The 23,424-nt window shown below is 50.0% G+C and overlaps 1 protein-coding gene across 2 annotated transcripts; it reads left to right on the forward strand.

The window, feature by feature from the left end:
• The first annotated feature begins 4,570 nt into the window (after positions 1-4,570).
• On the forward strand, positions 4,571-7,248 carry LOC123144468 (vegetative cell wall protein gp1). 2 transcript variants are annotated; one of them, XM_044563624.1, is made up of 3 exons: positions 4,571-4,960; positions 6,163-6,203; positions 7,019-7,248. In XM_044563624.1, exons 1-3 carry the CDS (start codon positions 4,580-4,582, stop codon positions 7,062-7,064), a joined length of 468 nt encoding a protein of 155 aa, XP_044419559.1. In that variant the 5' UTR covers positions 4,571-4,579; the 3' UTR covers positions 7,065-7,248. The 2 variants fall into 2 exon arrangements, with proteins under 2 accessions (XP_044419559.1, XP_044419558.1); XM_044563623.1 differs by having other exon boundaries at positions 6,163-7,248.
• Positions 7,249-23,424: the final 16,176 nt, after the last annotated feature.

Raw genomic sequence — 23,424 nt, forward strand, 5'->3', positions numbered from 1 at the left:
TATTTTTACATTCCAAAAATATTTTAGAAAATTTAGGGAGACTCAGTGGACATATATTGTCCATATATATGAGTTTCAACACATGGTCATGACCAAAATATTGGACAAAACCCTCCAAAACTATTTCTGCATAATTCAAGGATTTGAAATATTTCTGAAAGAAATATTGTTAAATAAATCCATGAAAATTCTAGCAAGTCACATATGCGTAATGTGATGATCATGAAAATTTTAGTTCCAATAAAAATATTTTTGGTTCACAAAAGTGCCCCAAAACTATCCTTGTCCAAATCCAAGTTTGAGCAACTGTACATTGCCAACTGTCTCATTTTGATCTCAATTTTTGTGGACATGCTAAAATCCTTAAATAATGACACTAAACCAAGTGGTGCATCAAGGATAATAGATTTGCATTACTAAATCTTGGAAAACCCATTTCTGTTGATTTTTAGGGTTTGCCAAAGTTGCATTGTCAACTTTCTTCAAGTGAGCTCCAACTTGGTGGTAAACCTTATTTCTATCTACTATTTGATCCTGTTAAATCTCATGGCAAGGAGAATCTATTTACTTGCCGAAATTTGCATCAAATACCTTCTGGTGAATTTCCAAAGTTACTGTCTTGACCCCTTCCACTATTCTCCATGAGCTCAAATTTTTACCAGCGCTCTCCCTAGTCATCTTCTACCTCCATTAAGTTTTTCAAGACCATGGCTCAATCATTGGTGGGTAAAACCCTCTCTTTCTCTCTCTGTTCACCCATGGCATCACTCCTTCTCTCTCCCATTTCTTTATCTGGCACCTCCCCTAGATCTTGACCACACTAGAGCATCCAAGGGAGCCCTAGGACACAAGTGGACAAGCACCTGGCCTTTGAAAATGGCCGCGCCAGCCATTGGCACGCTCTGGAGCACGCTACAGTGCACCAGGGCACTGCTGCGTCCCCCTACCCGACGCCCCCGACCACCTTGGCTCTCCCCCGCGCGCCTGCCGAGGCCCCTCGGCGTCCTCCGCACGCCAGCGTGCCCTCCCCCTCCTTCCTCTCTCCGTCCTCCCCCTGCTCACGCATGCCCGAGCACCGCCCAGCTCCGCCAGTGTGCGCATGCACTTGGGACCCGCAAGAGCTCGCCTTGTTTCCCCTATACGTTCCCCTCGCCCTGAACTGCACCCGCGAACACCTCAGACATGGCCTAGGGCGCCAATGTGGCGCCTGGCCTCACCTAGGCCGCGGCCGTGAGCTCCGCTCACGGTGCACCACGGCCTCGCCATCTTAGGCGTTCCCGAGCTCACCCTCGCACTCCAGTCGCTTCCCCTCTCTCCCGTGCACCACCCAGACCGACCCACTCCTCCTCCCATGCCCTCCCTGCACCTCCATGACACGAGTGCCGCCGCCGGCGTCCGCCTAAATTCGCGCCACCGAGACCCTTCCTCCCCACCTCATCATTTCGAAGAATCACCACGGACATCATGGAGCTCCCCCGCACTCCAGTTATTCTTCCCGGTGGCCGTAGCACCGTGCCCAATCTTGCCCGAAGCCACCGTCCGCCGGCGTCCAAGCCACCGTCGTCTCAATCATCCCCAGCGGCCGTGGCATACACCAATGGATGCGGCGTTCGACGCCGAGCTCATCCATAGCCAAAGCGTCGCCGGAGGTGCCCCGTAGCACCGGTAGTCGTCGTCCGGGCTCTCTTCTCCCTCGGCCAGGCTAGCGCGCGGGAGGAAAACGAAGGCAACGACCTGCGGGCGGGCCCCGCTCGTCAGTGGCCCAGCCAGCAGGCCACGCTGGCAAGTGGAGACGTGTTCTCTATTTCCCGCGACCCCGCAATGAAGGCACACCCATTGGAACACACCTTCGACGTCACCGCTGTCGTCCGCGCGGCCGTGCAGCTGGGCCGGTCCATAGACTATCTCTGGCCCAGCGCTCATGATAAGTGTAATGCCTTATTTTCTTTTATTATCAAGTGAACTTCAAAAATTCGTAAATAATTTAAATGGACTCCAAATTTGATGATTCAAATTTCTAGTAGTACGTAAAATTCACATGGTGCAATTTGGACATTCTTTCGAAACCTTTTCTTCACAATTATTTATCAAATCCCATTTTTCCATTTCTGTGATAAACTTTAGAAAAATCACAGGGAGCCCATTTTTATCAAAATTCCATGGTTCAAATTCCGAGATACTTATAAGTTCAAAACTTAGTTTTTGAACATTTTTTCCAATAACTTCTGTGCCACATCAAATATTGGTCCATTTCTTAATGTATAGCCAACTTCGCAAATTCATAAGAAAATCATCTGACCTCCAAATCCACTAAAACCAACTCCTAGATGCTTCTAAAATCATGCGTTAATTAATGGGTGCCTTTGCTCATTCTCCAAAATAATATTTCTGTATACTTCTTGCCAATCCATAAATCCCTTGAATCCTTCGTATTAAAATGTTCAAAAACACCCAATGATCCAATCCCAATGAAACCAATCTGGTTATTTTTCACATAACCAGAGATGTCCTAGAAAAGTCCAACTCCCATTTTGAGAGCACTTTTATTTTTGGCTTGCTGTGTTGCTTACTGTGATTGTTTCCGACGTTAATTGACGAAGTAGACAGAATACTCAGAGTTGGACCAGAGAGATTTGAAGACCCCGAGGACTTTGTTGAGCCAGACAAGCAGCCCTTTGACCATGATGAACCCTTTTAATCATAATAGCATTTCTTTCCGTTATTGTAGATGGCATGATATCTTGAATGGCAACCTTGCTAGGCTTACCTTCGTTGCATACCCCGTTGATACTTGCATTGTTCATGACTCTATCCTTGTTTAGAGTTGTGTTGGTGGGTTGTAGAAAGATGCTATAGTAGTTGGCTATGCGAAATGGGTCAGAGTTATGCATAGAAAGAAACAAGTGTGGTTTGACATACTTGCAAATAGCCCAAGTGGGTGCCAATAATGCCCCTGGGAGATGATGACGAACTAGGTCACTACTTGGTGGAGAGGTAGTGTACCGAGGCTTGATGAAAGTGTTGTTTACAGAGACGGATTAGATTTAAGATTTGTTGACCGTCCCAACCCTACATGCGCGACCACTCTACCCTTATATGGGAAAGCGCATTATTGATTACCTAGTTCATGCTAACATGGATGCCCGCATTACTAGTGACGGGAGTGGTGTGGTCACTCTCGGGATGGGGTCGTGCAAGGTAGAGCAGCCATGACTGTTTTTACAGGGCACCGGACACACCGTTGGTACCACGTGCTTGTGTTATATGATGAATATGGGAGCATGGCTCCACAAACATTTATTATGTGACAATGTTAGCACGGGGGCTGCTACCAATCGAGTGGACTCCTTGTTAGTCACGGCTTGAGAAAGGTAGTGATCGGGTGCTTACCTCGGGTACTTGAGGTACCGCGGGTCGTGGATGACACGGAAGCTTCCCGGATCTTGTGGGTAAAGTGTGCAATCTCTACATAGTGTCAAACTATTCGAATAGCAGTGTCCACGGTCAAGGACAGTTGGGTGGTGCTGCTTAGACTATGTCCATATGTTTCTGACAAACAACACGGTTTGGTAATATTGTTGATGTGATTCATGAGGAAGTCACGATGAGCTTGAGCATGAGTTGTTCATAACTCTTTCTCGATGTTGATGTCTGTAACCTCCTGATACTTGTTGCAGAAGCATTCATGTCCTTGACAAATGTTGATCATACTTGCATCAGAAAAACTAGCTTTCCGCAAAAATTCCAATTTAGTAGTAGAGCCTTGCATAATTATTCTGTTATTACTCTTGGGTTACTTGCGAGTACATTCAAAGTACTAATTGGCTTGCCACTGGTTATTTTATTGGCCAGGCATGAAAGAACATGATATAATGAAGAGTACCTTGGTGATGAACATGCGAGCTAGGACGCTTCCCAGTCAGAATGCCTGTAGGATTAAAGCAGATGGCATGGGTCCAAGTTGTCGACGAAGATTTCCGCTGCGATGATATACTCAATACCTGACCATAATGGTCATAATTTGTATAAACCGGTATGTATGGATGTCAGACTCTTGTTATTCAGCTTCTGTGTGTTCAGTGAGCATTGATCTTTAGGATCACTATACATGTGCATTCGGTGATCACGACTTACGAGTCGGGGTCCCCACCAAAATGGGGGGGGGGGGGGTATGAGCCATAGAAAAGTTTGAATACAATAGGTATAATGCAAGAATAAAATAAGAATGGGTTTGCAACAGTACTTAAAGTAGTGATTTGCTTTGTTATACCAACGGATCTCACGAAGGTTTTGTTGAGTTTTGTGCGATTGAAGTTTTCAAGTTTTGGGTGAGATCACGATGGATGAAGGAATAATATTCATATTTGCAAAAGACTTTCGAAATGTCAATTTTTTTTGTGTTTGAATATATATTCTACATTTCAGATTTGCAAAAAAAAAAGTTGCATTATTTCGAAAATATCTTGTAATCTTGACTATGTACTATGTTCCTAAAGATTTGCCACTTCATCTACTACCCCTATAAAAGGAAGAGAGGGGACATATCCAAACAATCACATCTACCCATTATCAACATCTAATGGCTCTTAATCCTCCTGTGTTTAATGCTACCAACCACGCATTAAGCCTCTTCGATCCATCGATCGCTAAGCCGCCCGGCTGTTCCTCCCGCAGCCTCGCGCCGCCGTTTGCCGCAGGTGCCGCCTCGCCCTTCGCCGCCTCCCGCAGCCGCCGCCCGTCACCGGGCCCGTCGCACCAGGAGATGCCCCGCCGGCCCTTTGCCGCCTCCCGTAGCCACGCCCTTCGCCGCGGGTCGCCGCGCCCGTCGCCCCGGGAGCCGCCGCCTGCCGCCTCGCCCATCGCCCCAGGAGCCCGCCCCGCCGGCCCTTCGCCGCCTTCCTTCACCGTGGGTCGTCGCCGCCGGAGCCGTCCTCTTCCTCTTCCCGGTGGCGTAATGCAGGTAAGTTTCTTTTACACTTTCAACCAAAGGGATTGAGCAACTAGGTGGTAACAGATGTGCAATATATCCTAAATATATTTGGACAGACTCATTAGTTTGATTGGTTTCGTCATCGAAATTATGTGAATGCTACTGTTCGCATAAACCTGTCTATACAGCCTATATGGAATCGTAGACTTTGTGTGCATGTACGAATTTCCTGGAGAGCCGCCATGGGCGCTCTGGTTGACACCACCTTCTTCACCTCTTCATTGGCAAGGAAAACATTCCACACATGGCTTGAGAAATGAGGACCCTCCCTATCCTTAAGAGGAATGTTTAATTGCAAGTACTATATCTTTCTTCCCGCCCAAATCTTGACAGATTTGGCCGCAAAATCATTCATCTCGAATACCTAAAACTGCAAGCATCAGAGAAAGCTAAGCATGATATTCAAAGAATATGCAACTTTCCTACATGATTTAGTTTCTATAATTTCCTATTGTTGTATAGGGGATTTTGTTCATGCATTTGGGTTTTATAGTCCTACGTTAGGGTTCTGCTTAGGGGATTTTGTTCATGCATGACCCACTATACAATAGGAATTGTTGAAAAATTCAGAAACAATAAAAGATTTCTACTTGGGTCACAATTACTCAAATATCATCCTTTTTATGTTTAACTATTTAATGATAAACAACCTACATGTAGTACTTTCTGGAGCAGCCTCCCCTTATACACTTATGACCTTCTATTCATAGATGATAGACTATGTTCCACAGCAGCCGGTATGAGCTTCAGGTATTCTGCTGATTCATAAGAGGTTCTCCTTGTGCAGATGATGAGGTCCTTGGAATGCTTCCTGTAGCACGGGGATTTCTTCACCATGGAGTTAATATATAATCTGAAATATAATATAAGAAGAAGGAAATGCATTTTGTTAAGTTTCCTCCACATTGTAGTTTGAATTAAGAAAACACATGTTTCGTTGTTTCAAGAGATTGAATCATGGGCTGTGATCAAACAATATATTTTGTGCAAGTTAATATCTTTCAAGATTCAAAATAAATATGTTTCAACACTCAAAAAATTTACGGAAAAAAAGCATATGCGGCAAAACTGAATGACATTTATTTTGTTTGGGTGGCTATATAATTTGGACAGAATGGAAAACAAATTCAGTTTCCTCTTCCTCCCTAACAACGCATACTTTATTTCTACAGGTTCAGAACATTGCCACTCATCGGCATCTGCAGCATCTAAGGTCATTTTCGTCACATATTCATATTTACTTGAGTTTGTGCTTACTTTGTTTGCAACATTTAAGAATTGAGCTTCTCAATATTGCATGAATATTGCATGACAACTCTGCATTCCTACTCGGCATCGTTTTGTCATTCTCATGATGTAGGATGTTCCTCATTTCTTTAACATGCCACAGATGAGGAATCATCGTCCGCATGCGTTACAATCAGGGGACTGTTCCCCATTTAAAGATCTGATGAATAGTGATGGATAACTAGCCGTACAGTTTTCCCTTTTTGTTTCATTTGCTCTAGGCTTCCTTTTTTTTAATTTTTCTTGGCTTTGTCTTGCTTTGTTTTCATTGGGTCGCTCTTATGATTCGTGTCATCTTAGCACCTCCTCCTAATTCAAATGCCATGCATTTTGCTGCTTACTCAAGAAAAAACTTAATTCTATAATGTTCCCAGGTTACTTTAAAATAGCACATAGCAAATAATTCCATTTAGTGCATCCGTAAGTTTCTGACATCACATGGTTGAAGGTTTATATCCTTGCGATCATTGTCATGAGCATACATTATTTTGAGCAAGACAAAGGTATTTGCAGTATAACTCAACTGTTGTGTTTTGACTGAATAATATGTATATATGATGCCGGCTCTATTTGGGAGGAGCTAAATTCTTCACCAGCAATACAGTAATCTTTTGTTTCCCTCATAATTTTGTTGAACCAGTCACTGAAGGACCAACTTCTTTTGCACCTCATAATTTTGTTGAACATCATAATATGTGTTTTACCTGGCCGACTTCATAATTTTGTTTCTTATATATGCAGGTTCATGATTCTGAAGTTAATTCCTTTCAGCTTCAAACTGAAATAATTCTTCTATGTTCCCGTACCATGGAGACGGGCACTAAACTTTCGAAAATAGTATGAAGTCAACCCTTTCTGTACAACCAATGACCCTATTTTTTGGGTAAATGTTTTCATTATTGCCTAATTGTGTGAGTGATTGACACTTTCTGGTTGTGCTAAATTTCAGTCCTACAAATTTTCTTTGAGTATGTTAAAATGGTGGAGCCATATCTCACTGGGATTTGTGCAGTAAACTATTTTTCTTTTCCATTCTTGCAAATGAGGTACATGATAGATCACATCTATGTAGAGTATTAGAGATCCAGGCCCCATGTTGTTGTCCAGAATTGAAACATTCAACAATACCAGTTTACGAAATATTGCCCCGAGGATTACACACAAGGAGTACCTCTCTGGATGATTGGTCCAGGCAGGCTACCCTTATGCTTGACGAGGAAACTACAACGCAATGGAACAAGTAAACATTAAAGGTGTTGTAGTTTAGGTGGCATCTTTTAGAAAGGGCGGAGCTAGTTTCTTACTTCTTTTTCCCGATGAGCATGTTAACCCTTGTGGGCAATTGTACATGGCATGTCCCTTCCTGATGTATGAGTTCAATTAAGGTTATATTCTTTTTGTACTCATGTTACTTATGATGATATTATGGTTTTGATAATGTGCAATTTACCCTATGCTTCTAGATGCATCCGCTTAATTAATCAAAAGAAATGATGTGTTTTGTGTTACATTGTTCCATCAATGGGATTGAGAGAGAGAGAGAGAGAGAGAGAGAGAGAGAGAGAGAGAGAGAAAGGGAGGGAGGGAGGGATCCGCTTGGACTCGGCAACGGCGATGCTTCGCACCGTCACCTTCTTGGAGGCGTTGTTGTGGAGCCCAGGAGTCATCGATCGGGTCTCGTAGAGGTGTTAGCTTGTTCTAGGTTATTGTTGTATCTTTTGATCTGCTTTATAAATAGGGTCTCCTCACCACTCTAGTGTTCGGCCGTGTACTTTCGTGTGTTGTTTTATTTATAAAGTGGGGCGAAATCCTGTTTTGAGGAGGGAGGGAGGGAGAGAGCAGATTCGTTTGCAATAGTTTAACTATTATGTTTAGACTATTTTTCTATATACGTGAATTTTCATGTGCAAGCTTACTAGTATTTGTCAAATGCAATGGATGGTTGTAGTTGTAGGAGCTGGCATTCACCACTACGTGGTCCGAGGTTCAATTCATGGACAACGCAAATCGTTTTATCGCGCTGGCTGGCCAAAAGAAAAGAAAAACAAATAAGAGAACAAATAAAAGAACAACGCGAAAAAAACAAATAAAAAACGATTCGATGGGCTATATCAACGTTGACTTCTGTTGTCACAATTTAAATGTAAGATAATACCTCATATATATATGTGATATAGTTAGACCCTCATACGTCATAATTTATCCCTAATGATAACGCCCACACGTGTGGCAGTTTTGCAACTCGCCCACACGCGTGGATCATCGTTCATTCGAGTATGCACGAATCTTGACAAAATTTGGCAGAATTTGTATGCCACGTAGGAAGGGGCTGGTGTGTGGGCGTTCAACAGTTTCGTCCGGACGCCCGTTCCTCGCACGTTGAGGTCGCGGTTGCCTAGCAGACGTGCGGTGGAACTACCGTTACACCCGCACGCCGCGCACACGTATACTCTTTCCTTCCCCCGTACTGCAGTTTCCCCACCCTGCGCTTCTTTTGTTCCCATTTCCTCACGCCAACGCTCACATGCGGGAGCAACGGCAAGTTCTGGGCGGAGCTGAGGAGAGGGGGCGGCGGTGGTGGAAGAGTCGTGGGTCTTCATGGCCGTCGTTGCTGTTCAGGCAACCGGAATGTCGTCGCCGGAGCAGTCACCGTGCAGAGGTAAGGTACCGAAGCTTCTACTCGTCCCAATCCGCTTCCCCTGTTCCCGGTTCAGATGTTGCTCGAATCCTTCGAGATTCGGGTGGATTTCGTGGCGCTCGAGTGCTCCCCGTCAGCAGGGGGAGTCGCAAGTATGCCATTAGGCCGACATTACCTAGTTTTGTTGTTGCCACGATGGAAGTCACGTCGGCGAGGCTCACCCGTTCTGCACCGATCTCTATGATTTCAGAGATTAGACGTCTTCATGTCTAGGTTGCAGCCATTTTCTGCTATTTTTTGTTAGTTTGATGGTCTCGTAGGCAACAATTTCTCATTTTTAGGGGTGATGTTGTGATCGAAATCCGGTCCTAAGAGTAGAGTATGAACCCTAGATTTAGTTTTCTGCATTTCGGTTTGTAAGGTAATGGCAGTTAGGTATTCCATGGAAACTGACTGAATTGCCACGATGTTTCTGTGCAAAACGGCAACTTGAATCTACAGGTTTAGCTACAACTTGTCTACTAGATGGCAACTACCTTTTTGAATCCAAACTGTCAGTTGCCATGTTTTTGCACTGTGTTAGGGGTCATTTTTACCTACCGTGCTTGTGAGCAGACGACAACTACCTGTTTTGACACCAAGACTTTACTTGCCATGTTGTTTTGTGCGAACATGGCAACCTGAATCTGTTGGTTCAGATACAATTTGCCACTCTGTTTATTTTTAGTAGATGGTAACTGCTTATTGAACCCAAAACTGTCAGTTGCCATGTGGTCTATAGTGATATTGGGGAGTCAATTTACTACTGTGCTTTTAAGCAGACGACAACTACCTCTTTATAGCAGGACATTATTTGCCATGCATATTCTTTAGTATTTCTTTTTGGTAGCTGCATGTTTGTGCTTATGAGCACATGGCAACTCCCACTTTATCATAAGTATTATTTTCTATGCATTTCAAGTGTTACATGGCAATTCCCTTACTCCATTTTCAGTTTGTAGGTGGCAACCCCCTATTTTTACCCAACATATTTTCTTGGGTAAACATGGCAGTTTTGATTTGTCGTAGATGATATCCTTTGCCTTGTTACTTCATGCATCTTTTATTTTGCATTTTTTACTGTGTTTTCATTTGAACTTATGTGTACATGTTCTTACCATAGTATCATGCACTGGTACACCGAGGTGCTATACAAACGGTTTTTAACCCCTTTTCGCGACGACATTTGGAACCGTCGCCAAGTGAGCGACTGCGATAGGGGGTCATTCCCACACGACCCAAAAACCATTGGGGATAGGGAGCCATGATGCATACAGTTGTCCATATAAAATAGTTTATGATATCTCTAATATCTCAAATGCTCCATCCTTGCAACTCGTTTGTGCTCGCATTGCCATCGCAGTCGGCATTCTATGGTGCTACGTTTACGATGCGTGGCCCATCACAAACGGTTCATGATTATAGAACATGTATGATAAGCAGACAATCACACACATTCACTTTTCCCGAACCGTATACGATAACTAATTAAGAAGATTAGCTAATCATCGTACGAGTGTCGGATAGGATTACGAAAAGTCGAACCATTGTAACATCATCATACATGATAACCAGCACACACGCTATTCTTTGGTGCAATGTTTACTATGCGTACCACATCAGAAACAGTTCATGGTTGAAAATCATGTACGATAAGGCAACTATCACAAACGTTTAGTTTGCCCACACCGTTTGTGATATTGTCTGACATCGCACATGCTTTGCAACCGGCAACTGTGTGCATGCTTGCACACGCTTGCACATGTTTGTGTTTTACGGACCGTGTGCGCCGTAACGGCCTTCAGAGCGTAATTTCACTGTAATTTAATGGCTGCTAATCCAAATTGTACCGGATTTGAATTTGAAAGTATGCTATAGCTTTATTCATATCCATCAGGCTCAAACAACCAATGCATTATTACATAAGCACCGAATAAAGAATGATGAACCATAGTTGCATACTTGTACTATTAAAGACGGTAAAGAAAGAGAAGAAATACATTCTGGTTGCTGAACAAGGTGAAGCGGAATGTCCATATTGTGACCTCCTCCATGCAGAAGGCATGGACGACTCTAGTCCAACCCCTTGTGATGGTCGACCGCCCATCGTTCACTATCTTCATGAAAACATCTAGATAATCATCGTGTTTTGTTAGAAATGTTGTTGGTGCAATAACTGCATACCTTGTGTTTTGGAGATTATTGACAGAAACAGGTATGGACTAATTTGTTTGCTAGTGCACACAGAGAGAAAAGTCCATACACAACCGAAGAGAATGCTGTCTCCAATGCTGACTTCGAGGAACTTCACCGAAGCATATCTGCGCTGCAGAGAAGAACAAGCTATACTTGTTGAAGTAATAGAGTCAAGAAGATTAATGTGAAGAAATCAACCCCTCGAAATTTTTCTGCTGAGGCGAAGCTTTTGTTTCGGTATTGTCATCCAAAGAAATTGACTGTAGCGATTGAAGTCGAAGAAAAAGTGAAGACGTAGCATTCATTTCGTTTTTCTTCTTTCAGTCTTTCGAGTCATAGGACCTCCGTACTTTTAAGAGGGGTAAAGGTACTCGATGCATAGATCAGCTGTGATGCTTAGATACAACCTATGAAAGATGCGATAGAAATCTCTTTCTGCTCTGAGCAAATACTTGTCAGGAAGAGAGTGTGATCTTCTTTGCCGCAAGAGATTTGCCTCGGACCGAGGAGTTAGCATTTCTTGCTCCACAAGAAATGTTACCGTTGTGCTCAAATACGACCGTTGGAATCGTGTCGTTCGGCCATTGGCTGAGGCCGATGTCCAATTTGGTCATTTCCCATCTGGGAAGGCTGGGGCTATAAATAGCCACCCCTCTCCAACATTATCCGTTGGCTGCTCCACTTGAGATTTCTGAGAAGATTTATTTGAGCAACCCCTCTCCGAGTGATTTGAGTTTAAGATCCACCGAGATAAAACCAAGAGCCCAAACTTAGATAATGGTTTAGCATCACAGCAGTTCTGAGTGAGAGTTCTTGTACCTGTTACTCTTGAGAGCTGCGCACTCTCTAGATGGATAGGTTTGGCTTCGAGTGTTGAAGAGTTATTGTCTTCACCAAGCCCGATCTTCAGCAACCAAGAGTGATTGTGTTCGCGAAGGTCGACCAAAGGTTTGGAGATCGCCGACAAGGATCTACCACGAGTGAAATCAAACTGAGTCTGATTAGCTCTGTGTTGAAGGAGAATAGGGTGAAGAGAGTTTATCTTCTGTGTTAAATCACAGCCCCTCCAACGAGACGTAGCCCGTTGGCAGAAGGGTGAACTGGTCTACCGAATCTCTTGTAGCCATTGAGCACCACTGGTTATATCTACTCTACTGCATTTCATTCAGTAGTTTTCATACATGCTCTGTGCCGGTAGATTATCTTGTTCTATGGCCCTCATCCTGTGTATTTGTATTAATTTCTATCCTTATCCTCGTCTATATATCTTCGTTGCCAGTCTGTACCTTTTCTTTACTTGAGTAACCTTTCAGTAGCTTTCTCTCAGTTTCAGCTATGTTATGTCTCTTTTTGTTACACCTGTTCGCTTGCTGCATAACTGTCGGATTTTGGGCTCCACAAACCCTGGATAGATTCGAACTATGGGGTGCATGCGAAGAACTCAACCTCCCAAGTCAGCCTACTCGCCAATCTCACGGCCTAGCTCGATGAACTGTAAGGAAATGGGACGAGGCAGTTTGCCCAGGTTCGGGCCACCTTGCGGTTTAAAACCCTACTCCTTTGTGGTGGATTGGCCTCGAGGGGCTGAGGATGAACTAGTACAGTGGGAGAGCAACCTCAGGAGGAGGTGTGTTCTTGTGCTCGAGCGAGCTGGTGAGTGTGAGGATGGAATGAATGATCCGTCCCCGGGTCTGGTCCCCCTCTACGGTGGTGGCTAGGTTCTATTTATAGTGGCCTTGGTCCTCTTCCAAAATGAAGGCAGGAAGGGATCCCACAACAGCCAAATTCAAAGGGAGATAGCTATAACGTCTTATCCTAACAAAAGTAGTCTTCGCCTGCAAAGCCTCTGGCCGTGACGCCGTGGTGGGCTCGGCAATGACCTCTGTCCTGGCGGTCTTGGTCTTGTTGCACGGGAATGGAAACCTTTGGCTGATTCCTCGGGACTCCGCGCCTGCGCTTGCCTCCTAAGTACCAAAGAGGAAACTGCTGTCCTATGCCCGCTGGCGCCCGCCTGGCCTTGGTCGTCATGGCTCACGTCATCTGAACCTCACGAGGTGAGGGCTTGCATAGAAATCTCCACTCCTCAGGAGCCAGCCTGAGGAGGCAGCTCCTTCTGGAGGTCCTGGTGTCGCCCGTCTCACGAGGCTTGGCCCCTCGCAAGGGTCTTGAGTTGTTGGCGCTGGAGATGGGCCGTACCAGGCCGTCGTTGTAGCCACGCCGTGGGCCGCAGGCAGGCAAGTCTTGGTACCCCTGTTCCCAGAACGCCGACAGTAGTCCCCGGGCCCAAGGCGCGCTCGGACTTAGCTTCAAGGCAAGTGCAGAGCGCCACGGGCCCTAACCGCTTGTGGCCTTGGTCGACATGTGGCGATTGATGGGACGTGGGTGTCCCCGCTTCCCCACGCTGCCTCAGGAACCGTTTGACTTGACAAGAGCCTGCTGCATGCAGAGAAAGATCATCATGGTGTGGGATTGTGGGGGCCGACGGTAGGCCTCCCTCCGGCTATAAATGAGGGGAGGGGCAGAGACCCCTTGCTCATCTCCATCCTCTCGCCGCCCGCTCTTCCTTCTTCTCCCTTGTCTCCCCGTCTCGTCGTAGAATCCATGGCGCCGACAAGGATGTTCTCCGCTGCCGAAAAGGGGAAGGCCCCCAAGGAGGGGCCGGGTTCACTGCCGCCCAAGAGAGGCCGAGGCCGCCCCCGCAAGTATGTTGCGACCCCGGTGGTGGCTCCTCGGGGGCGCAAACGCACCCCTTCGGGGGCCGGCGTTGCTTTGGGCAGCCGCGGCGACGCTTCCTCTCATGGTGGGAGCCGTCGAGGACGGGGCAGCCCCTGTGATGAGGGGAGGCGTGCCGTGGTCGCCCGGCCTCCTCGGATGCGCTTCCACTCCGCGGACGCGTTCCCGGAGTTCATCGTGTGGTCGGAGAGGCCTGCTGGCACCTGGCTCCCGCTCCCGTGCTTTTTCAGGAGCGAGCTGCCGCCCACGGGTCTTGACGGCCTCTGGCTGCAGGCTGACGGCTGCTGCAGCAAGGCCTCATGGGTCGGGGTCGAGGTCACCGCCGCAGGCGACCTGTCCTTGGCCTGCGGTTGGCAGTCGTTTGCCCGCGCGCGGGGCCTGAGCGGGAGGTGCACCCACTAGTTCAGGTATGACGGCCTTGCGACTATATGCGAGGGTGTTCAGGGAGGACGGCCGCCGTGCGGGGTGCTGCCCGGAAGACGGCAATGACAACGACGAGCTTGCCCTTGGCGACGGCCGCAGCGACGATGAGGGTGAGCTTGCCCTTGGCGACGACCGTGCTTCCTCCTGCGCCGGCGGCTCCTCCTCCGGCGAGAGCACCAGCAGCGGCGGCTACGACCGACCACCCCGCCGCCAGGCTCGGATCGAGGGAGGCGACAAGCCGTCTCGCCGCCGTGCTTCAGTGAAGCGGGAGGAAGACTCAAGCTGAGCTCGGGCACCGCTGGAGCCTGGCCTCGGGAGCTGCCGCAGCCGTGCGGCCTAATTTTGTTTAACCTTTCCTTTGTCCTGCATTTGAAAAAGGTAGGGGGCTCCGCTGGGGTGTGTAATGAACCAAGGCACTTATGCCACTATGTTATGTTTATTATTTTGATATTGTGCCATGGTACCCATGTTCCGAGTAGGTGCGGTTAGGGTGACTTAGCTCGATAGGCTTGTGGCAGTTTCCCGCCTCGCGAGGGCGCGCCTTTCCAGCAGCATCTGGTGAGGTTCCCTTCCTGACGACTCAGGAGCTGCCGGGCCTCAGGAGACCTTGTATAGATGCAGGGTTATTTAAAAACCTGACAGGGTGTCTCATCCTTCCTCGCGCGAGCCCCCGTGTGTGGGTTGGTTGTGGCTAGCACACCGCATCGCACTGCTTAGAGGCACGGACTTAGGAGGGTGCGCAAACCCATGAGCTCATTCGAGAGCGCCTCGCGAGGAATAAGGAAGATGAAGCTCTAGGGCAACGGGCTTCGGCGAGGTGTGTTTGCGGCACGGGTGAGCCCAAGCGTACACACCGCGTCGCACTGCCCAGAGGCACAGACTTAGGAGGGTGCACACGTCCATGAGCTCATTCGAGAGTGCCTCGCGAGGATTAAGGAAGCTGAAGCTCTAGGGCAACGGGCTTCGGAGAGGTGTGTTTGCGGCGCGGCCGAGCCCAAGCGTACACACCTGCCTAGCCCCCGTGCGCGGGGCGCGCGAGGAGGAGCGACGGGCAACTGCCGCTCTTCCTGGGACAAGACTGGAGAGGCGAGTGAAGCAAGAGGAGAAAAATTCCAGCTCTGGCAAACGAGAAACGTGAAAACTACAAATTCCATTAGGAAGTTGCAAACTAGCTACAGAAAGCAAGCAAAATAATAGCCGCATCTGGCACCTAGACTAGTCTTCTCACCAGTGCGGAGCTAAGTGCTGCCACTAGGATGTGGGTGGGAGCACTTGTGAGGCTTGCGGGCGGCACTCAGGAGACTCCGGGGCATGTACAACCCCAACTCATTATTACGTGAGAGGGTCACGAGCGGAGACCTTCACAGGCACGGGGCCTTGCTTCATGGGTACAACTTCCGGAGGTGCTGGATGTTCCAGGCATTCTAGATGGGGATCCCGTCCTGTGTCTCCAGGCACGCGGTGCCAGGCCTGGAGACACGGGTGATCCTATACCGGCCCTCCCACATGGGCGAGAGCTTGTGCAGCCCTTCCCTAGAGAGAACCCGCCTCACCACGATATCACCCACCTCGAGCGTCCTGGAGCGGACGCTGCAGCAGTGGTACCGCCGTAGCGCCTACTGGTACCTTGCCGCTCAGAGCGAGGCTTGACGGCGGCGTTCCTCCCCCAGCACGAGGTCCATCCCCCGCGTGGTGTCCTAGCGCACCTCGTCAAATGCCAAGACCTGTGTGGGGCAATGCTTGACCTCGTGAGGGAGAACCGCTTTTGCTCCAAAGACGAGGAAGAACGGAGTCTCGCCCGTCGGCTTGGTTGCGGTGGTGCGGATGGACCGCAGCACGGACTGGAGCTCATCGAGCCAGCCCCTGCCGCAAGCCTCGAGCTTCTTCTTGAAGGTCCTTGCCTTGAGACCTCTCAGGACCTCTGCATTGGTGCGCTTGGCCTGGCCATTGCTCCTGGGGTGTGCCACCGAAGCGTAGCATATCCGTGTTCCAAGGTTAGCACAGTATGTTTTCAAAAGGTTGCTGGTGGACTGTGAGCCATTGTCGGTGATGATGCGATTAGGAACCCTGAACCAGCTCACGAGGCCCTTGATGAACTTGATGGCTGAGCCGGCCGGGATGGTGCGGACGGCATCCACCTCCGCCCACTTGGTGGACTTGTCGATGGCGACGTAGAGGTAGCGATAGCCCCCGGGCGCTCGAGGGAATGGCCCCAAGATGTCTAGCCCCCAGACCACGAACGGCCATGAGAGCGGGGTGGTCTGGAGGCCCTGAGCGGGCTGATGGATCTTCTTCGCGTGGAACTGGCAGGCTTCACAGGATCTTACCAGCTCGGTGGCATCAGTGAGCACCGTGGGCCAGTAAAATCCGCTGCGGAATGCCTTGCCCACGAGGGTGCGTGATGAAGAGTGATGCCCGCAGTCCCCACCATGTATGTCGGCTAGTAGTTCACATCCCTGCTCCTTGGAGATGCACCGTAAAGAAACGTCGTTTGGATGCCTCCAGTAGAGCTCACTGTCCTGGATGCAGTATGCAGTGGCCTGGCGAGCCACGCGCTCCGCATCTTCCTCCTTCTCCGGTAGGGTGCCCTGAAGCAGGTATGTCTTGAACTTCTCAGTTCAGCACCCCTCTTGAGGCTCGAGCGGGAGGAGGAGGCAGGCTCCGGAGGTTGGGCCACAAGCTGGGGCACCCGACAGGGGAGCCCGGGGGAGATCCTCCTGGGGTGGTGCCGACTCCGCAGCGGGGGGAGCTGCCGATGACTTGAAGAGCCGCTCCTCGAAGACGCCAGGCTCCTAAGGCAGACAGCGGGAGACCCTCTTGGCGATGTCGTCCGCCTTTTTGTTTGTGCCTCGTGGCACATGCTACAATTCTAAGCCCAAGAGTCGTTTCTCAATCTTGCGTACCTCCTCGAGGTATGCCTCCATGTGCTCGTATTTAGGCTTGTACTCTTTGTTGGAGAAGTTGACCAGGAGCTGCGAGTCACCCCTGATTGTGAGGCGCCTGACCCCCAGAGCCACGATGGCTTTGAGTCCGGCGATTAGCCCTCATACTATGTGATGTTGTTGGAGAGCTTCTCGCCCTTCTAGAAGCAGAGCTGCACGGCGTAGTAGAGCTAGTCCTTGGTGGGCGAAATGAGCACTGCTCCAGCCCCCGCACCCTGGCATGCGAACGCGCCGTCGAAGTACATGACCCATCCTTCTGGTGCCTCATCTCCGGGCAGGAGAGGGCGGTCCTCGCATACTTCACAGCCGGGGACGTCAGTCCATTCTGCCATGAAATCTGCGAGGGTCGCGCCTTTGATGACTCTAGTGGTGCTGAACTCCAGCTGGAACGCTTGCAGCTCGATGCTCCACTCTGCGACCCTTCCCGCAGTGTTGGGGCTCCGGAGCACCCTCTCCAGTCGGTAAGCCGAGACAACCTTGATGGGTGGCCCTGGAAGTAGTGGCGCAGCTTCCGGGAGGCGAGGAGGAGCCCGAGCAAGAGCCTTTGTGGCATGGGATAGCGTGCTCACGCCTCACGTAGCACCGTGCTGATGAAGTACACGTGTTGCTCGACGAGGGAGGTGGCATCGATGAGGTCTTGCACCTCCCGAGTCTGTGGGCCCTCAGGGGCCTTGTCGTCTGTGGTGACAGCCGTGGCCTCAGGAGCACCGTCCTTAGGAGCCCCATTGCCTGGGGGTTGGCCGAGGTCTCAGGAGCGTCGTCGACTGGTGGGGCGGCCGGGGCCTTTGGAGCGCCGTCCTGAGATCAAGGCACCCCATTTGGTGACGGGGTGCTCTGTCGTGAGCCTTTGGTCGGGCGCTCTCCCTCACCGCCACCAGCGCGCGCTGGTAGAGTGAGGCGTGGCGGCCAGGTAGAGTACCAAGGGCTCAAGGGGACGTGGTGCTACCATCACCGGCGGGCTGGTGAGGTACCTCTTGAGAGCTTGGAAGGCCGCGTCAGCCTCCGGAGTCCACTCGAACGGTCCTTTCTTTTTCATCAGCTTGAAGAACGGGAGGGCGCGCTCTCCCAGCTTGGAGATGAAGCGCCCTAGCGAGGTCACACAGCCCGCCAGCTTCTGCATCTCCTGGAGGGTTTGTGGCGGGCCCATCCTTCCTATGGCCTTGACCTTCTCCGGGTTAGCCTCGATCCCCCCGTGCGACACCATAAAACCCAGCAGCTTGCTGGAGGGGACACCAACATGCATTTCTCCGGATTGAGTCGCAGATCCACCTTGCGCAGGCTAGCAAATGTCTCCTCCAGGTCTTCAATAAGGGTGCTTGCCTCCCGAGACTTCACCACTATGTCTTCGACGTAGGCTTCGGCGTCCCTCCCGAGCCGCTGGCCTAGAGCGATGTGCATCGGCCACTAGAAGGTTTCTCTGGCATTACATAGCCCGAACGGCATGCAGGTGTAGCAATACACCCCGCATGGGGTCAGGAAAACCGTCTTCTCCAAATCGTGCACCGCCATCTTGATTTGGTGATAGCCCGAGAAGGCGTCCAGGAAACATAGCAGGTCGCACTCGGCGGTGGAGTCGACGATCTGATTGATGCGTGGAAGCGGAAAGGGGTCTTGAGGGCAAGCCTTGTTGAGGTTGGTGAAGTTGACGCACATGCGCTCCTTCCCGCCTTTCTTGGGAACAATGACCGGGTTTGCCAGCCACTCTGGTACTGCACCACCCGGATACACCAGCCTCTTGCAGTTTGCGGGTCTCTTGGACGATGAACGACTGCTTCTCTGTGGACTACCGCCGCGCCTTCTATTTCACCGGGCGTGCGTTAGGGCACACCCTCAGGTGATGCTCGATTATTCCTCTCGATGGCGTTGTACGGGAGGCCGATGCACGCCATGTCGAAGTCGATAAGCTCGGTGCAGTAGTTGTCACGGGTGCCGAAAGTGACGGGGAGGCGGATCTGCCGTAGGGGGCAGGTGGAGTCGTCACCAACTCCAGAGAAAGGCTCAGTCGGGTGGAGCCGGCCATGGGGCACATGAAGCAAGTCGAATGCTTCTGCAGAAAGCACATTGAGGCCAACTCCACCGTCGATGAGGGTCTTGGTGACCGCCACGTTGCAGATGGTGGGGGTGTAGAGCATCGGGAGCGCGCCGGCGCTTGCGGTGGTCGCGAGGTGGTCTCACGAGTCTAAGGTGAGGTCGGCCTTAGGCGCCGCCCAGCCCGGAGGAGCCCCTCGGTGCACGTGGGCGGCGCCCACCTGGCGAAATAATTGCTTGACGTGGCGGTCCAAGGGCGGCGCCTGCGAACCGCCAAGGAGGGCTACTACGGCGTGGGGTGCCGGTGCTACAAAGCGCACTATGCGGAGGCTGCGCAGCTCCTCCCAGGAGGCCACTGAAGACTCTGGCAAGCTGAGAAGCCAGGCATGCGGTGCGCCCGCGAGGGCCATGGGAAGCCAGTTTGCCATAACCTTGTCGTCGCCGTCGGCCGCCAAAACAGCCTCCTCATATGCTTGGAGAAAACCTGCCGGGTCCGCCGCGCCATCGTATCGGGGCGACAGCTCCGACCTGAACTTAGGCGACCACTGCACCTGCCGCAGGGCGGGGGTGAAAGCTCGGAGGCCCATGGCTTCCCCAAAAGCACCCGTCGGTCCGGTTGATGGAGCAACGCCCGCCATGAGAGCCGAACAGCAGAGCGCAGCGAACGGAGAGGCGGATCTTCGACGCACCCCTACCTGGCGCACCAAATGACGGAATTTGGTCTCCGCAAACCCTAGATAGATTCGAACTCTAGGGTGCATGCGAAGAACTCAACCTCCCCAGTCTGCTACTCGCCAATCTCACGGCCTAGCTCGACGAACTATAAGGAAATGGGACAAGGTAGTTTACCCAGGTTCGGGCCACCTTGCGGTGTAAAACCCTACTCCTAATTTGTGGTGGATTGGCCTCGAGGGGCTGAGGGTGAACTAGTACAGTGGGAGAACAACCTCATGAGGAGGTGTGTTCTTGTGCTCAAGCGAGTTGGTGAGTGTGAGGATGGAATGAATGATCTGTCAACGGGTCTGGTCCCCCTCTATGGTGGTGGCTAGGTCCTATTTATAGTGGCCTTGGTCCTCTTCCCAAATGAAGGCGGGAAGGGATCCCATAATAGCCAAATTCAAAGGGAGACAACCAGTACATCTTATCCTGACAAAAGTAGTCTTCACCTGCAAAGCCTCTGGTCGTGACGCCGTGGTGGGCTCGGCGATGACCTCCGTCCTGCCGTCCTGGCGGTCTTGGTCTTGTTAAACGGGAATGGAAACCTGACGGCATCCCGGGAACGGGGGTCCCCAGACTTGCCTGCCTGCGGCCCACGGCATGGCTCCACCAGCGGCCCTATATGGCCCATCTTCATCAGCAAACGCTCAAGACCCTCGCTAGGCGGACGACGCAAGACCTCCTCGGAGGCGGCCTCACCAGGCTGGCTCGCGAGGGGCGGAGAGATCAAGGTGAGGGGCACCTCGTGAGGTTCCCGTGACGCAAGCCATGACGACCAAGGCCAGGCGGGCACGAGGCGAGCGCCAGTGCGCGCAGTGTACTCGTTTCCTCTTTGGTGCTAAAGAGGCAGGCGCAAGCGAGGAGTCCCGAGGCATCAGGCAAAGATTTCCATATCAGCGCAACAAGACCAAGACCAGCAGGACGACAGGACGGAGGTCACCGTGGAGCCCAGGACGGCGTCACCACCAGAGCTTTGGCAGGCGAGGACCACCTTTATTCAGGATAACTTGTACTGGTTGTCCCCCTTCAAATTCGGCCGTTGTTGGATCCCTTCCCGCCTACATTTGGGAAGAGGACCAGGGCCTCTATAAATAGGACTAGCCACCACAGTAGGGGGCAACTCATCTTGGATCAGATCCATTCCATCCTCACACACCCAAGCTCACCGAAGCACGAGAACACCTGTCCTCAGGAGGTTGTTCTTCCCTTGTACTTGTTCATCCTCAGCCCAAGAGGCAATCCACCACACCACACTGCAGTAGGGTATTACAGCACATCGGTGACCCGAACCAGTATAAACTCTTGTGCCCCTTGTTCTTCGGGCTGGACGAGCTGAGCTTTGAGATTGTGGTGAGAGTGTGAGCTAGGGGGAGGAGAGATCTTCGTGCGCACCCCAGAGTTCGAACCTCGAGGGGTTTGTCGGAACCCGTAATCTGACAAAACCTTTGGCTGATTCCGCGGGACTCCGCGCCTGCGCTTGCCTCCTTAGCACCAAAGAGGAAATTGCTGTCCTGCGCCCGCTGGCACCCGCCTGGCCTTGGTCGTCATGGCTCACGTCATCCAAACCTCTCGAGGTGAGGGCATGCATAGAAATCTCCGCTCCTCAGGAGCCAGCCTGAGGAGGCCGCTCCTTCTGGAGGTCCTGGTGTCGTCCGCCTCGCGAGGCTTGGCCCCCCGCGAGGGTCTTGAGTTGTTGGCGCTGGAGATGGGCCGTACCTGCCCGTCGTTGTAGCCACGCCGTGGGCCGCAGGCAGGCAAGTCTGGGTACCCCCGTTCCCAGAACACCGACAATAACCCTCATTGTAGTTAAACCTATTATCCATCATACTCGTTGTATTGTTAGTGCCTTCCTTGATGAATATGCCTCTGACAAAGAGAATTGATTCAGTGCCTTTCTCTCGATACTCTATTCCGCTGCAGTGTTTGGATTAAGTTTCAAAGCTTTCGAAAGAAAATTTGAATCTCCCATTCACCCCCTCTGGTCGATATACTCTCGGTCCTAACAATTGGTATCAAAGCTGGTATTCCCGGTCTTTGTTTATTAAAGGTATAACGTCCATGGAGTTTTGAGTATGTCGCTTGCAGGTAGATCCTCGCACTCTGAAAGGTTTCCCATCTTTGATGGAAATGACTATCAGAATTCAAGCTGTCAACTATGATCTATGGCAGATTGTGGAAGATGGCTACACCATTCAGCAACAAAACAATTTGACTCCCGATGACAGAGCAAATCCAAAGTTGGATGCTCAAACGAAAGATATCATCGGTGGTAGTCTATCAAAAGACATTTTCTTTCGGTTCCACAGGCTCAACACTACAAAGCAAATTTGGGATGCTCTAAATAGTGCTCATGTAGATTTTGATGCCCGATCAGATCATCACATTCAAATGCTTCGTGCTATGTTCACTGGATTCAGAAGCCTATGCAAGGAAAGTGTTGTGGAATTCACTGATTGACTGACAAACATTGTCAAAAGACTACACCAGCGAGGAATAACTGATATCACTGATACAAATGTTGTCAACAAGCTTCTGAGTGCACTTGATGAATCCTTCGACTCTATTGTGTCTGAAATACAGTAAAGAACTGACTATGAAGAGCTTCACTATGTTGAGGTCATGACACTGCTGTCCATTCATGAAGAAAAGATGGAGCTGGAAAATGCTAATCAGGAATCTTCTTCGGAAACGAAGGAGAAATTCTCTCACATTATGGCAGTTCTGAAGAAGAAGACGTTGAAAATCAACACACCATCACTCAAGAACTTGAAATTCTCACACAAAGGCTAAGTGATCTAAAGTGACACAATCTCTATCTCGTCAATGATGAAGAGTTTCATGAACCAGAATCATCGAGAAGACGATTTCCTCCAAAAGACATGAAGTGCTTCAAGTGCAAATTATACGGTCATGTCATCGCCGATTGCCCTGGTTGGGAAGGATAACACAGTAGCAGATGGAAATACCTTCAGTGCAGTGGTTTCACTTGAATGGATCGTCATTCTAAGCTCTCAAAGGAAATTGCATCTCCGTCATCTTCTTCGACGAGACCAGTCACTAACGTGAAAGCCAGAGCTATCATTAAATCGAATATGAAGATAATGTCTCGGCTGAACAAAGCTTGTGCTGATCTAACAATGGACTCCGAAGAAGAAGCCACTGATACTGATTCGGATGATGAAGAATTCTACAGAAAGATTGGGAGAAGCAATTCCTATGTTGCCATTGAATCATCGAAGAATATCAGTAAATCGGATACTAATGATGATGCTTCAAGTTATGATGACTCAAGCAATGATAAACCAGCCTCCTTCTATCTCATGGCAAAATCTTCTAAGGATCAGGTATCCGCAAAACACCAAAGATCCATGAACGAATATTATCCAGAATATATATCCTATGCCAAGCTAGTCAAGATAGCTAAATCTCAA

This window comes from Triticum aestivum, chromosome 6D (assembly GCF_018294505.1).
Source record: "Triticum aestivum cultivar Chinese Spring chromosome 6D, IWGSC CS RefSeq v2.1, whole genome shotgun sequence".
In the NCBI taxonomy this organism is placed as follows: Eukaryota; Viridiplantae; Streptophyta; class Magnoliopsida; order Poales; family Poaceae; genus Triticum; species Triticum aestivum.